The sequence below is a fragment of the Theropithecus gelada genome, chromosome 5 (genome assembly GCF_003255815.1).
Source record: "Theropithecus gelada isolate Dixy chromosome 5, Tgel_1.0, whole genome shotgun sequence".
NCBI classification, from domain to species: domain Eukaryota; kingdom Metazoa; phylum Chordata; class Mammalia; order Primates; family Cercopithecidae; genus Theropithecus; species Theropithecus gelada.
The window spans coordinates 107,499,981-107,513,022 of NC_037672.1; the positions used below are offsets into that span (position 1 = coordinate 107,499,981).

Consider the following 13,042-nt stretch of genomic DNA (forward strand, 5'->3'; position numbering starts at 1 on the left):
ACCTAGTGGCAATGCTATAAAATAGATGGGTGAATCCATAATAGTAGTGTAGATCGTCTACACATAAAGGTAGTGAATCTGATACACTGCCACATACCTTCCATGGGAAATTTCAACTCAAGCTGTCTTCACATACAACTCATTGTCTGAGTGGTGATGACTCACAACCAAATCATAACCAATAACCATTATGAACAAGTATTTACTGAGTCCCAGTGTTTACTGAGTCCCATTCGTAATAATTAGAGATATGTCTGCCATCATCATCATCCTCTCTTACATTTATATGTAACCTCCGAATTTTCAAAGTGTTTTCATGGGCTTTAGTTTATCGGTTTGTCACAGCAATGTTGTGAGACAGGAAGGGTAGGAATAATTGTACTCATTTCGTAATTGAGAGACCTGAAGAAATAGATCATCTTTTCCATGATTACATAGCTAGTTAATGATGAATGTGGGAGAAAATGTCCTATCATCAATCTCTCAGTTTAGTGTTCTTTCTACCATAAATATATTGTGTCTTCAGAGCCCCTCACTACTTAGCCTCTGTGACAGGGAGTTCAAATAGGATAACTGAAAGCGTGAATTTCAGAAGAAAATCTACAATGATTCACTAAAGAGCAGTCCCAAACAATGTGGCAAGTAATAGAATTTGATTGGAAAGCCTCTGCCAGCTGCAGAGCCACAGATAAACCTGGAACCCGGAAGACAATTGGTATTGGAGATCGGCTTAGGTTACTGACCAAAAGATGCGCTTCACACATACTCCAAGTGCAAAGGACTTTTGATTTCAGGGGCACTGTTATTTTGGCGATTATTGATTTGGTTTAAATTGTTTTAGTGTCTTAGAAAGCAGGAGCTCTTTACCTGTGATGTAGGGCCTGTGGATCTCTTGATTTTAGGGTTAGATGAAAAAATATGCATTGTTCCACCTAGGGAGATGGTATATAAATTTTATCAGGTTTTCAATGTGTCTGACATCCTTCAGATTTTTTTTTTTTTTTTTTTTTGAGACGAAGTCTGGCTCTGTTGCCCAGGCTGGAGTGCAATGGTGCGATCTCGGCTCACTGCAACCTCCATCTCCTGGCATCAAGCAATCCTTCTGCCTCAGCCTCCTGAGTAGCTGGGATTACAGGCGTGCATCACCACATCTGGCTAATTTTGTTGTATTTTTGGTAGATGTGGGGTTTCACCATATCGCGCAGGCTGGTCTCAAACTCCTGAGCTCAAGCGATCTGCCTGCCTAAGCCTCCCAAAGTCCTGGGGTTACAGGCATGAGCCACTGTGCCCAGCCTATCCTTCAGATGTAAAGATATACTTCTCTAGAGGCTGGTTAGTTCCTCATGGATATTGTGCCTAAATTGCAGCTCCTCTGGTGATCTGGAAGGTAGTACTTTGCTTTACAAAGCATTTAGTAGTGAAGCTACTTCAGTGAAGAAATAACAGAAAAATCATATAATCTGGTTGATATTATTTTTGTTATAAAATATAAATATTTATACAAATATGAATATCAATAAACTTACTTCTTGCAAAATGCCTAAGCTATCATTTATCAAAGCATGTTCTACAAAACTCTAGTACTTTTTTTTTTTTTTTTTTGAGACAGTCTCTCGCTCTATTGCTGAGGCTGGAGTGCAGTGGTGCAATCTCAGCTCATTGCAACCTCCGCTTTCTGGGTTTTAAGCAATTCTCTCTGCCTCAGCCTCCTGAGTCACTGGGATTACAGGCACCCACCACCATGCCCAGCTAATTTGTATTTTTAGTAGAGACGGGGTTTTGCCATATTGGCCAGGCTGGTCTTAAACTCTTGACCTCAGGTGATCCACCCGCCTTGACCTCTCAAAGTGCTGGGATTATGGGCATAAGCCACAGTGCCTGGCCTCAAAACTCTAGTTCTATGGGATTTAATGAGGTTACTTAGGAGAAAAAACCTTTCGGGGTCAAGCAATTTAGAGATGGTGTGTTCAATAAAGTTGAATGAGTTTTTTCTCGAGTGGAATTTCTCAGAACCATTCATATGGTTATGTGCATCATTACTCTCTAACAGTGACACAACCCATGTCATTTTTCTGTTTTATTTACTATGCAGCAGCCCACAGGACTCTTGAATCTATTATTGGTAGTTCAGACCTCTTTTCTGAGGGGGGCTCTAGAGAAATTTTTTTTAAAAAGGACTCAGGCATAATGAGTGTCAGGCTGCAAAGATCTGCTGCAGAGTTAAGCTACAGAGACAATTGACTTTAAACATGGGAATTTATTCATAATATACAAAAAGGAGCAGCCCTGGTGAAGACTGCCTGGCCAAGGCAAGGCAGGGGTTTGCAAAAGGCAAAGCCACAGAACTTCACGTGGAAGATTGGTTTGTTGGTTTGAACAAGTCCTTGGCTTGTAGATTCAGGTTGTCTCATTCTGGAGGAGCTTCATGCTGCAGATATATCTGCATGCTGCACCCCAAGTCCAAGTAATAGAGCCACAGTTTTACCATCAGGCTGTTTTCTGATGATCTGACCAGTTTCCTAAAGAGCAGTTGCCCTGGTCCTTCTTCTGGGCCATGTTTGCTTGCTGTCTGCACCTTCCAAGCTCAGGGTCCTGCAGGGGGCCCATAAAATGCGTGTGTTTGGGCTCAGTAAAAATATCCTTATCAAGGCCCTTATAATTATCTGCCTTGTAAGCATGTCTACTTGGATTTCTTCCAAGTGTTTCAGACTCAAAGAAAATAACTGACCTAGCAACTTTCACCTCCCTCTTCCCCAGCTCCTCTCCCTCTAGTGTAATCAACTCAGTGAATGGCGTCACTCTCCACCCCATCTCCCAAAGCAAAAACCAAGGAGTTGCCTGTTCCTTCGTCTTCCTCACTCTCATCCCATGAAATCAATCTCTGCATCCCAACAATTCTACCCTTTATGATCTAACCACTGTGCCCTTCCCACAGGTTTCTCTCTCCAGCATCCTCCTAACTAGTATCCCTGTCTCCATTTTCTCTGCTGCAGGGAGCATAATCCCTCAAAAAGAAGGCCCAGTCATGTCACTGTTTGATTAAAATGTGCTGACAATTCCTAACCACCAATAATTAAAGTGTAGTCTCTTCCTCAGGTTCACCAAGTCTTCTGCTCATTTCTCAGCTTCTTCTCTCAACGCTTGTTTGTATTACATTCTCTGTTGCAACCATTCTCAAAGATGTACTTTCCTTTCATGAGGTACACTTGCTCTCTTCTCCAGCCTGGTCTGCATACTCAGGAACTCGCCACCTCTGTCCCTTCACTGGCTGTCTCCCCTCATTCTTTGAGAAACAGGTCCAACGTGACTTCCTTCAGGAACACCTTCCTTGATCCACTGTGAGCCAAAGTTAGCTGTTCCAGAGAATGTGTTCTTAGAGAATTTCCCCAATCATATGACACTTACCATGCTTTGCTGTAGTTGTCGGTCTTTTTATATTCCTTAGTCCTTGGAGGACAGAGAATACAACTCTCCATTGCATTCTCAATGCCTAAACGACTTTAATAAACAAGAGTTGAAAAAACAAGCGAGCCAGGCACGGTGGCTCACACCTGTAATCCCAGCACCTTGGGGGGCTAAGGCGGGTAGATCACCTGAGGTCAGGAGTTTGAGGCCAGCCTGGCCAACATGGTGAAACCCTGTCTCTACTGAAAAAATAAAATAAAATAAAATACAAAAAGCAGCTGGGTGTGGTGGCATCCGCCTGTAATCCCAGCTATTTGGGAGGCTGAGGCAGGAGAACCACTTGAACTCGGGAGGCAGAGGTTGCAGTGAGCCGAGATCAGGCCACTGCACTCTAGTCTGGGCAACAGAGCAAGACTCCGTCTCAAACCCCACCCCCCCGAAAAAAAAAATCAAGTGAAAAAAAATTCTTTGGCACTCTATCTCCTAAATAATATAATAAGGAACAAGTTTTAAAGATATGTAATATCTGAGTGCATAGGTTTTTGTTTTTGTTGTCTGTTTGTTTCAATTGGAATTTGAAATAACCCATGTAAGTACATGCAACTTCTTGGCTCACAGAGATACCATAATTATTGCATGTGTACCAAATTATCTGTTCTTATGATAATTTAAGGACTTTCCTTACAATATCTCACTTCATCTTTATAACAGCTCTATTAATTGTGATAATTAGTGTAATATTATAAATTAAAAGTTCTGAGGTTTAGAGATGTCACAATATCTTGTTGAAGGTCACAGGGTGGTGAAATTGGGATTTGAACCCAGGCAGACTGATACCATGCTGCGTCTCCAAATACACTCTATTATCTATCATTTCATATTTTACATGTGCCTTATTTGTTTTGGGAAAGCCTGTAATTCAGCATATCATTATTTATCCATGGCCTCCTGGTAGTTAAGTGCTTCAGTTTGCACAGATCATGGAGTCAAAATCTTATTTCTCTTTTTCCTTTTAAATTTTTCTTTAATTTTTTTTTTTTCAATTTCAGGAACTTAAAGTCTTTCTCTTTTTCTCTTGCTTCTCCCCTGGCTGTCCGAAAACAGGCACAGGATGAATCCCACATTTTTTGTTGGCATGATTAAACTTATTAGCCAGATATCCTGGCTTCCCTGACACCTACACTATTATACAAATCTCAGAAATAGTGTGGGAACATTTTTGTACACATCTTAATGAAAAGTATTTCAAGTTCAACTTCTGGGGATTTTACAACTAGTTTATTGCTCATAGATACTATGTTGTAAAAGGTCCAAATATTTTTGCTTTTTTCTGTATTCTTTAAATGTAGATTTCAGTTTTAAGTTGTAAGAGAGCTTCAAAAGCATATTCTTTGGGAAATGAAGGTTATTTATTACTAACACTGTGTAAAATGCTTTACATTCATTTCATGCATAAAAAGATGGCTGAATTTAATTCTGTGAGTTCATGAAGGATAATTGTGCCTGCCTGGAAATGTACTTGCTTCTGGAAGCAATTAGTATAGCTAAAATTGCCAAGGTGGGAGTCTAATTTGTTTTGATTATTTTGTTGCTGGAGTGTCTACTATAAAATCTTGGTTATTTTGAAACCCCTGGAAAAGAATCATCCTAGAAAGATAAATATTTAGTTCATATAATTTTAAATTATTAGTTTAAACACATAAAATTTTGTTATTCTTCATGGAACTATTAGTAGAATATGGATTGCTATATTTTCTTAACATCATTTATAGTTATTGACATTTTCTTAGTGACTAGAGTCACATTTACAAGGATACATGCCATTGCAGCAAGCATAGCACTGGTTTGGGGCAAAGCTGGGTTTGCCCTGACACCAAATGGCTGCCATCTGAAATGTCTTTTAAATTCTTGAAATTGCTCTTTATCATTTTTATGTTTTCTTTCTTGCTGCTGGCTCTCACATCTTGCAGGTTTTCATATACCTGGCTGTGGCCTCTGTTTATTTTCTAACCTGAGGCTTTTTCTTGCCACTTGTTTGTTCAGGAAAACAGATCATTAGTCCTGTAGAATTTTTCACTTTCTGGATTTTGCAGATTACATCCCCATGTGTCATTTAACATGTTTCTCTACTTTCCTTGTTACCTATAAACTGGTAGTTTAGGCTTAGAAATCTGATCAGAATCAGATTGTTTGCAAGAATGCTTTATGGGTGGCACTGCAGTTGGTTCTGTAAGCTTCCCCACTGTACCACATTAAAAGGCACATGGGGCTGGTTCTTATTCTTTTTCAGGATGTTCAAAATTAATTAGCATTTCAGAGTTCACCAGCATGGTCCAGCCACTGCAAGTTCCCCATCAGTTTTTGCTTAATGGTTTTAGAAGCTATTGATTATCATTGCCTGGAGCCATTTTTTGTTAGAGGTTCAAAGCAGGCAATTGACGTTCTAATTCTATCACGGTTTATGCATATATTAGCTGGGATTCTTATACAAAGAGGAGCCATTCCAAATCAGATATATGATTGTCCTTTGGAGGAGGAGCCTTTATAGGAAAGGTAATTCAGTGTTCGATCCTATTTCTTAATTTACCTGTTTTCAAAACAAAGAGTTAGTGTCCTAACCCTCCAGCATCCTCCAAAGGTCACTTTTTCTTTAAGTATCTCTATAAAGTCATGGATTTTAAAAAATAATTGACAGTTTTATTCACTGTAATTGCTACCGTTTTGATACTTAAATTGTACTATCTCTCTCTGGAAGGAACCCTGACCTAGGGTTTCTAGTCTGTGTGGGAAATTACCTACTGTCTTGCAGCCATTGAGACTGGCAATCTGGAATGCAAGATTAAGGCTACATCTGGGCTCAGCGAGAAAGAACACTGGACTCATGCAGCCACTTCTGCCATTGGTGAATGTGGGTGGGGTGTGGTGGTGACAATGGGAGTGGAGGCATATACACCTTGTCTTTTTAAAATGTATTTTTAATTATGGATACATAATAGTTGTACATATGTCATGGCTTGTATTTTCCATCTTCCTGCTATGGGCAACCAAATTGCCAGAAATGAGGATACAATAAGAAAAGACTCAATGGGCCTGAAGGGCTCTTCTAAGAGTTAAAAGCATTATTTTTATTTATTTATTTATTTAGCTATGGAGTCTTGCTCTGTCGCCTTTGCTGGAGTACAGTGGCATGATCTTGGCTCACTGCAACCTCCACCTCCCAGGTTCAAGCAATTCTCATGTCTCAACCTTCCAAGTAGCTGGGACTACAGGCATGCGCCACCACACCCAGCTAATTTTTGTATTTTTAGTAGAGACGGGATTTCACCATGTTGGCCAGGCTGGTCTCCAACTCCTGGTCTCAGGTGATCTGCCCGCCTTGGCCTCCCAAAGTGCTGGGATTACAGGTATGAGCCACTGCACCTGGCCAAAAGCATTATTTTTAAAGTGCTTTAAGTTTGTTGATTCATTTACTTTTTGATTCCTAAAAGGGTACAGATGGATACCATACCATGTGGCTAAATTCTGGCTAGGTGATTTTTTTTGGTTTTTCTTCTTTTTTTTACTGTAATTAGGAATTTCAATAGCACAGAATGGCCATTCTTATATTTTCTTCCTTGTGTTTCTATCAGCTGACAAGAGTAAACTGCTATACTGTTCAGTCTGAGAAGTTTTTTGAGGAAGTTGAGGCAGTCATTTATTGAGAACTCATTAATGATGAAGACAATAAACAAATGAAGCAAAAATATAACCAGGTTTTTACAGACATTTCATAAAACGAACATATATTTTATGTGCATGTTTATATTTATACAAATGCATAAATATAAACACACACACATAGAATTGTACGTATCTGGTAAAAAGAGGGGGGTTACGGTCAGAAGGCTTGGAATAGCATCCCAGTTCTACACTCTATTTGCTATATGATCCTTAACAAGGCACTATTTCCTAATCTGTAAAATGGAAGATGATACTTGCTCTGTATAGCTCAAAGGCTTGTTATGAAAATGAAATGTGGGCCGGGCGCAGTGGCTCAAGCCTGTAATCCCAGCACTTTGGGAGGCTGAGACGGGTGGATCACGAGGTCAGGAGATCGAGACCATCCTGGCTAACATGGTGAAACCCCGTCTCTACTAAAAAATACAAAAAAACTAGCCGGGCGAGGTGGCAGGCGCCTGTAGTTCCAGCTACTCGGGAGGCTGAGGCAGGAGAATGGCGTAAACCCAAGAGGCGGAGCTTGCAGTGAGCTGAGATCTGGCCACTGCACCCCAGCCTGGGTGACAGAGCCAGACTCCGTCTTAAAAAAAAAAAAAAAAAAAAAAAAGAAAATGAAATGTGATAATATAAATACTTTACAAAGTGTTATTCAAAATTTTTATTGTTGTGTGCTAAATATTGGGGATGCCAAATACTTAGTTATGACTTTAGAATGACTAAAGTTTATGGGTTTGAATGGAAGAGACTAGAAAGGCTTTGTTGATGAGGTGCGTCTTACATGGAATTTGAGGTAGACAAAGATGTGATCAGTGGAAAAAAACAGGAAAGGGAATCCCAAGTGCATTGTTTCAGAACTGGGCCAGGGTAAAATCTACAGATTCTCTGTGCTGTAGTAAAGGCCGTGAGTGCCTGTGTCCTAGCCAGGCAGTTACTGAAGGTGCAGTTGGTGGTGGACATTAAACTCCATGATTAGGAGCTTTAATGATCTCAGAGGTAATTAAGCCTCATTGCTCAGCTCTCAGAAGGGGTGTTATCTGAGGTCAGCAGCAGCATTCTCAGTGCTAGCTTTGGCCTATTTTGAAGCTAAAGAACAGCAGAAGATTAAGGAGATTAAAGAAAATATAACCCTCAATCCTCTGTGTTTTGCCACCACCTAAAATGACCTTTTAAAGTGTTTAGTGTCTGAATTCAGGTCATGTCATCAGCACAACCAGGCAGAGGAGAATAATGATTTCTTTCCTGCCTATGTCCATTATTGAAGAGAGATGTATATTGTCAATAAGCATCACTAAAACCATCAGCAGCATGGTACAGTGGAAAAAGTACTAGGCTAGCATCTTGTGATAAACTGTTTTGAGTTCTAGCTCTAAGGTTGATTGGAACTTTGAGGAAAAAACAAATAGGGAGTTAGGTTGCAGGTGGCATGATCACAGGGGTTTTTTGTGGTTGTATTCTAAACGTTTACTGGATGCCTATGTTGTAAAAGGCACCATGCTAGGTGTTACTGGGACTATAACTGTGCCTTGGCCTCAGAAGTTTATCGATGGAAAAAAGATGCATGTACATAATTGTGGTAGTGATGATGGTGATGATCATGATAAGAACAGATATAAATCCAGGTGAGAGGTAGTAGAAAGGTATGGGAAAAAAGAAAAAAATTACTGGATCTAGAAGAGCAAAGCATTTTCAATACCTGAGACAATAGTCATTTTCTTCATTAGACAGTTTGATTCTCTGTTACCATACTATAAGCAGTAATTAAGGTTTGATAATCTTTAGAGGTATAAACTCAGAAGAATTTATCACAAACATTTAATTCTGTTTATAACTATAGAATTTTTTTAAAAGAGGGACCTCAGCAAATATCTATTTCAACAAGTTTATTTTGCGAATTAGGAAACTTAGGTCAAAGAGATAAAGTGATATGCTGTAAAAGGAAGAACCAAGACAAAATTCAGTTTTCCTGACTCGTAATCCAGTAATCATCCAGTATGCTGAGTTTGGAAAGATTTTTATAAGGCAAAGGAAAGATTTTTGTAAGAAGCATAGTGTTTCAATTTTTTGTTACCTCAAGAAAGTGGTAACATTTCAGTGCTATTAAAAGGCCAACTCAAGGCCGGGCGCGGTGGCTCAAGCCTGTAATCCCAGCACTTTGGGAGGCTGAGACGGGCGGATCACGAGGTCAGGAGATCGAGACCATCCTGGCTAACGCGGTGAAACCCCGTCTCTACTAAAAAATACAAAAAACTAGCCGGGCGAGGTGGCGGGCGCCTGTAGTCCCAGCTACTCGGGAGGCTGAGGCAGGAGAATGGCATAAACCCGGGAGGCGGAGCTTGCAGTGAGCTGAGATCCGGCCACTGCACTCTAACCTGGGCGACAGGGTGAGACTCCGTCTCAAAAAAAAAAAAAAAAAAAAAAAGGGCCACCTCAAACCTTTCTGGATTTTTGTTGTTGTTCACTTGTAAAGTTCATAAAAATAAAAGTTAAACATATTACTGCTTTTTAAAAAGAAATTTAAAGTGGATGAATTTTGTCTTCAGTATTTACAAGTTTCCAATTTTAGTCATTCACTTTTAAAATTTAGGCCATTTTATTTTTAATTTTGCTTAAAATTTTGATAGTTTAACTGAAACATATAGAACATGAAAAATAATGTAACTATACATGTATGATTGGCATAAAAACCATAGGCAAGAAATAAAATTTTTGGAATCAATTATCCACAAGATCATTCAATGTAAATCTTAACTGATTTAGCAGGTAATACTGCAATGGTATTGAGAGTTAACAAGACTGATTTTGCATTTAATTCTGTAAAGAGAATTGAAACAACAGGTTCAAAATAACTAAGGAAATAACACCGACTAGCTAAAAGTAATTACTTGTAACTAAGATGAAGGTGTAATGTTTCACTAGTACATTAGGCCAGTGCTTCTCAAAGTGTGTGAAGCAGTCTCCTGACATCATAATCACTCCTGATTCTGTAAAAATGCAGATTCCTGAGCCTTTGATTTACCAAATCAGAATCTTTAGAGGGTGGCATACTCTCTGGTGATCTCAATGTATGCTAGGGACATTTTCAAGGGGGCAAGAAAATGTTTCTACTGAATCTTACTGTTATTGGTCATGTCTAGTGATGTTAAATAAAATTTGTGGGAGGCAACTGATTTGGACTGAGCTCCTGCAATTGGCCCCAACAGACTAAACCAAAATGAAGTCACTCATGCTAAAATTCCAATCACCAAACCAAAACTAACTTGTTTATCTGACCCCCTGAGGTATCAGGAGAGAGATGATAGCCAAATCCCCAAACAGGTCAGCTTTAACTGGTATCATAAGGAAATTCCATCTGGTTTAACCTTTATGAGGAAAGTAACCTGAAGTAAACCGATGTTAACCAATCCACGATATGCATTATGCTGTTTTCTTGTTCCTGCTCAAGCGATATCACAAAACTGACTGTGCTGCCAGGGCCAGTGTAGCATCTGTCTATTTTTAGACAAGATGTTGGCCAATTCATGAATCCCAAATAAAAGCTAATTTGATCCTTTAATTAAATTTGTTGAAATTTTATCTTTTGAGTTTTGAAATAGAGGGAAATGGATACAGACAGAGGAGACTTCTTTATCAGTAGATAAACAGATCAGAGAAACCAAGCCTACTTGGAGAACAGTCTCAGGTCCTCTGCCCGCTTTGCTCAGGCTCTTGCTGATTTGTTTCCTGTGTCCTTCCCAGCAGTGGTGGTGTTCTCAGCAGTCCTTTCCTCAGGTCCTCAGCAGTTTCCACAATACATCAGTTCTAGCTGATTTTAACAATGCCATGGCTTCAAAATCCATGACTCCAGTAGTTTTCCTTGGCCTTCACCTCTTGCCAGACCTCTGGCCTCTGTATCTATCTGCATTCTAGGTATCTGCCCTTACACTTAAGCTTACTTCTGTATTTCTCATAGTATTTTACAATGGTCCTATTGTTTTTAAAATGGGCAAAAAGTAAGGTGCAAAAGAAACAAAAATCTCATTAACTTTTTGGAAAGAGATATGTAGTTGTCCCCCAGTATCCATGGGGGATTAGTATCCCCCAAGACACCCAAATCTGCAAATGCTTAAGTCCCTAATATAAAATGGTGTATTTGTATATAACCTAGGCACATCCTCCCATATACTTTAAATCATCTCTAAATTACTTATAATACCTAATACAATGCCTACATCACTTCCTTCCTGTGAATTCAACATAGTGCTTGGCATATGGCAAATTCATGTTTTGTTTTCTGGAACTTTGCTTTGTGGAATTTTTTTTCCCAAATATTTTCAGTCCTGGGTTGGTTGAATCCACAGATATGGAGGGCCAACTGTAGGTGTTACTAGTTTAGCGCTTGATTCTGGCTCTGAAAATCAATGGTACAAAATTGACCACTTGTTCAATATAGCTGGCTAATTCAACCCAAGCACCCAACTGACTGAGCAGATTTTATGATTTATTATGGGATATTTGGAACATATGGGATGCTGGCAGCAATAACTTCAGAAATTTGAGGAGCAGAGATATAGCAATGGTATATATTGAGTCTGAAAGATGTTCGTTAAATAATGATATTAAAAACAGCTAAATAGTTTACATATCTAACCTATAAATATTACACTTAAAAAGTATTCTTGGCCAGGCATGGTGGCTCACGCCTGTAATCCCAACACTTTGGGGTCAGGAGTTTGAGACCAGTCTGGTCAACCTGTCTTTACTAAAAATACAAAAATTAGCCGGGTGTGGTGGTGTGCGCCTGTAATCCCAGCTACTTGGGAGGCTGAGGTAGGAGAATCACTTAAACACAGGAGGCTGAGGTTGCAGTGAGCCAAGATCATGCCACTGCACTTCAGCCTGGGCAACAGAGGGAGACCTAGTCTCAGAAAAAAAGTATTCTTAGGTTTGAATCTGTTTTAATTTCTTAAGCAGATTATTTCATTTGCAGAATTTGTTTGCTTTTTTGTGATAAAAGTAAATTAGAATGAAAAAGCTAATAAGTAGTGTTTAGTATTCGCAACCTAAGAAATGACATCTCCAGCTACTCAGGACACCCAATCCTGAGAGCTGTTGGAGAAGTAATACAATTGGAGAAAAAAGTGGGCTTTGGGATGCTGGGGAATCTGGGCTCTGGCTAAGTTTGCCTCCGTGAGAGATGCGGCTGCAGACGTTGCAGAGAGGTAAGACCTCTTAAGAATCAGGAAGAGATTTAGCAGTGTCCTCTGTCAAAACACGGCTCCACTCCAAATAAAGCATCTTCTCTTTTAGAGCAGAAACTTCACAAATCGAGGAAGAGAAACTGCAGCAGCACTGTGTGTGGGCAAGACGCCCAGTCACACTTGTGCACGTGTGCAGAGGGATACGCCTTAAGTCGAGACCGGAAGTACTGTGAAGGTAATGACCGGAAGTACTGTGACGGTAATGGAAGAGTCGCTGCTTGAGGGGAGGAATACCCAGCTGAGCCACTGGCTTGTCTTCAGTGGGCTAGCCAGAACCTCAATGGAAAACCGACTTCAAGTCCATTCTCCCCCTCCCCCGCACAACCTCTGAAGACTATTTTTTATTTATTTTTTCTTGTTTGTAAAGCTTTTGTAATACTTTCCTATGTTCTTCGTATCTTGTGTTTCTAGATCAAATACTCTGAGAGGATGCTTAGGGGTTGATATAAGGCAGGGATTCTCTAAGTGGATTCTACCAACCTCTGCGTTTGTGTGCAAAATTTCAGTATGCGTACATTTTTAGGGGAGTGGTTTCATAGGGATCATAAGATTCTCAAAGAGTATGTGACTCTTATCCCAAAAAGATCTAGTAGGAAGCTTGGGAAACTGAATCAGGCTGATTGTCTAGGGATCCTCCTGTTTTCAGATTCTGGACCAAGTGCAATGAACCCAGGAGAAAAACT

The 13,042-nt window shown here is 39.8% G+C and overlaps 1 protein-coding gene across 4 annotated transcripts in view; it reads left to right on the forward strand.

Moving 5' to 3' along the window:
- Window positions 1–13,042, forward strand: part of EGF (epidermal growth factor) — a 107,774-nt gene that overhangs the window by 41,439 nt on the left and 53,293 nt on the right. For 2 of the 4 annotated variants that reach the window (XM_025385385.1, XM_025385386.1), the window contains exon 6: window positions 12,409–12,534. The exons of the other annotated variants lie outside the window; for them this stretch is intronic. In XM_025385385.1, the coding sequence (XP_025241170.1) occupies window positions 12,409–12,534 (126 nt within the window). The remainder of the gene's footprint in view (window positions 1–12,408; window positions 12,535–13,042) is intronic. 4 annotated transcript variants of the gene reach the window in all.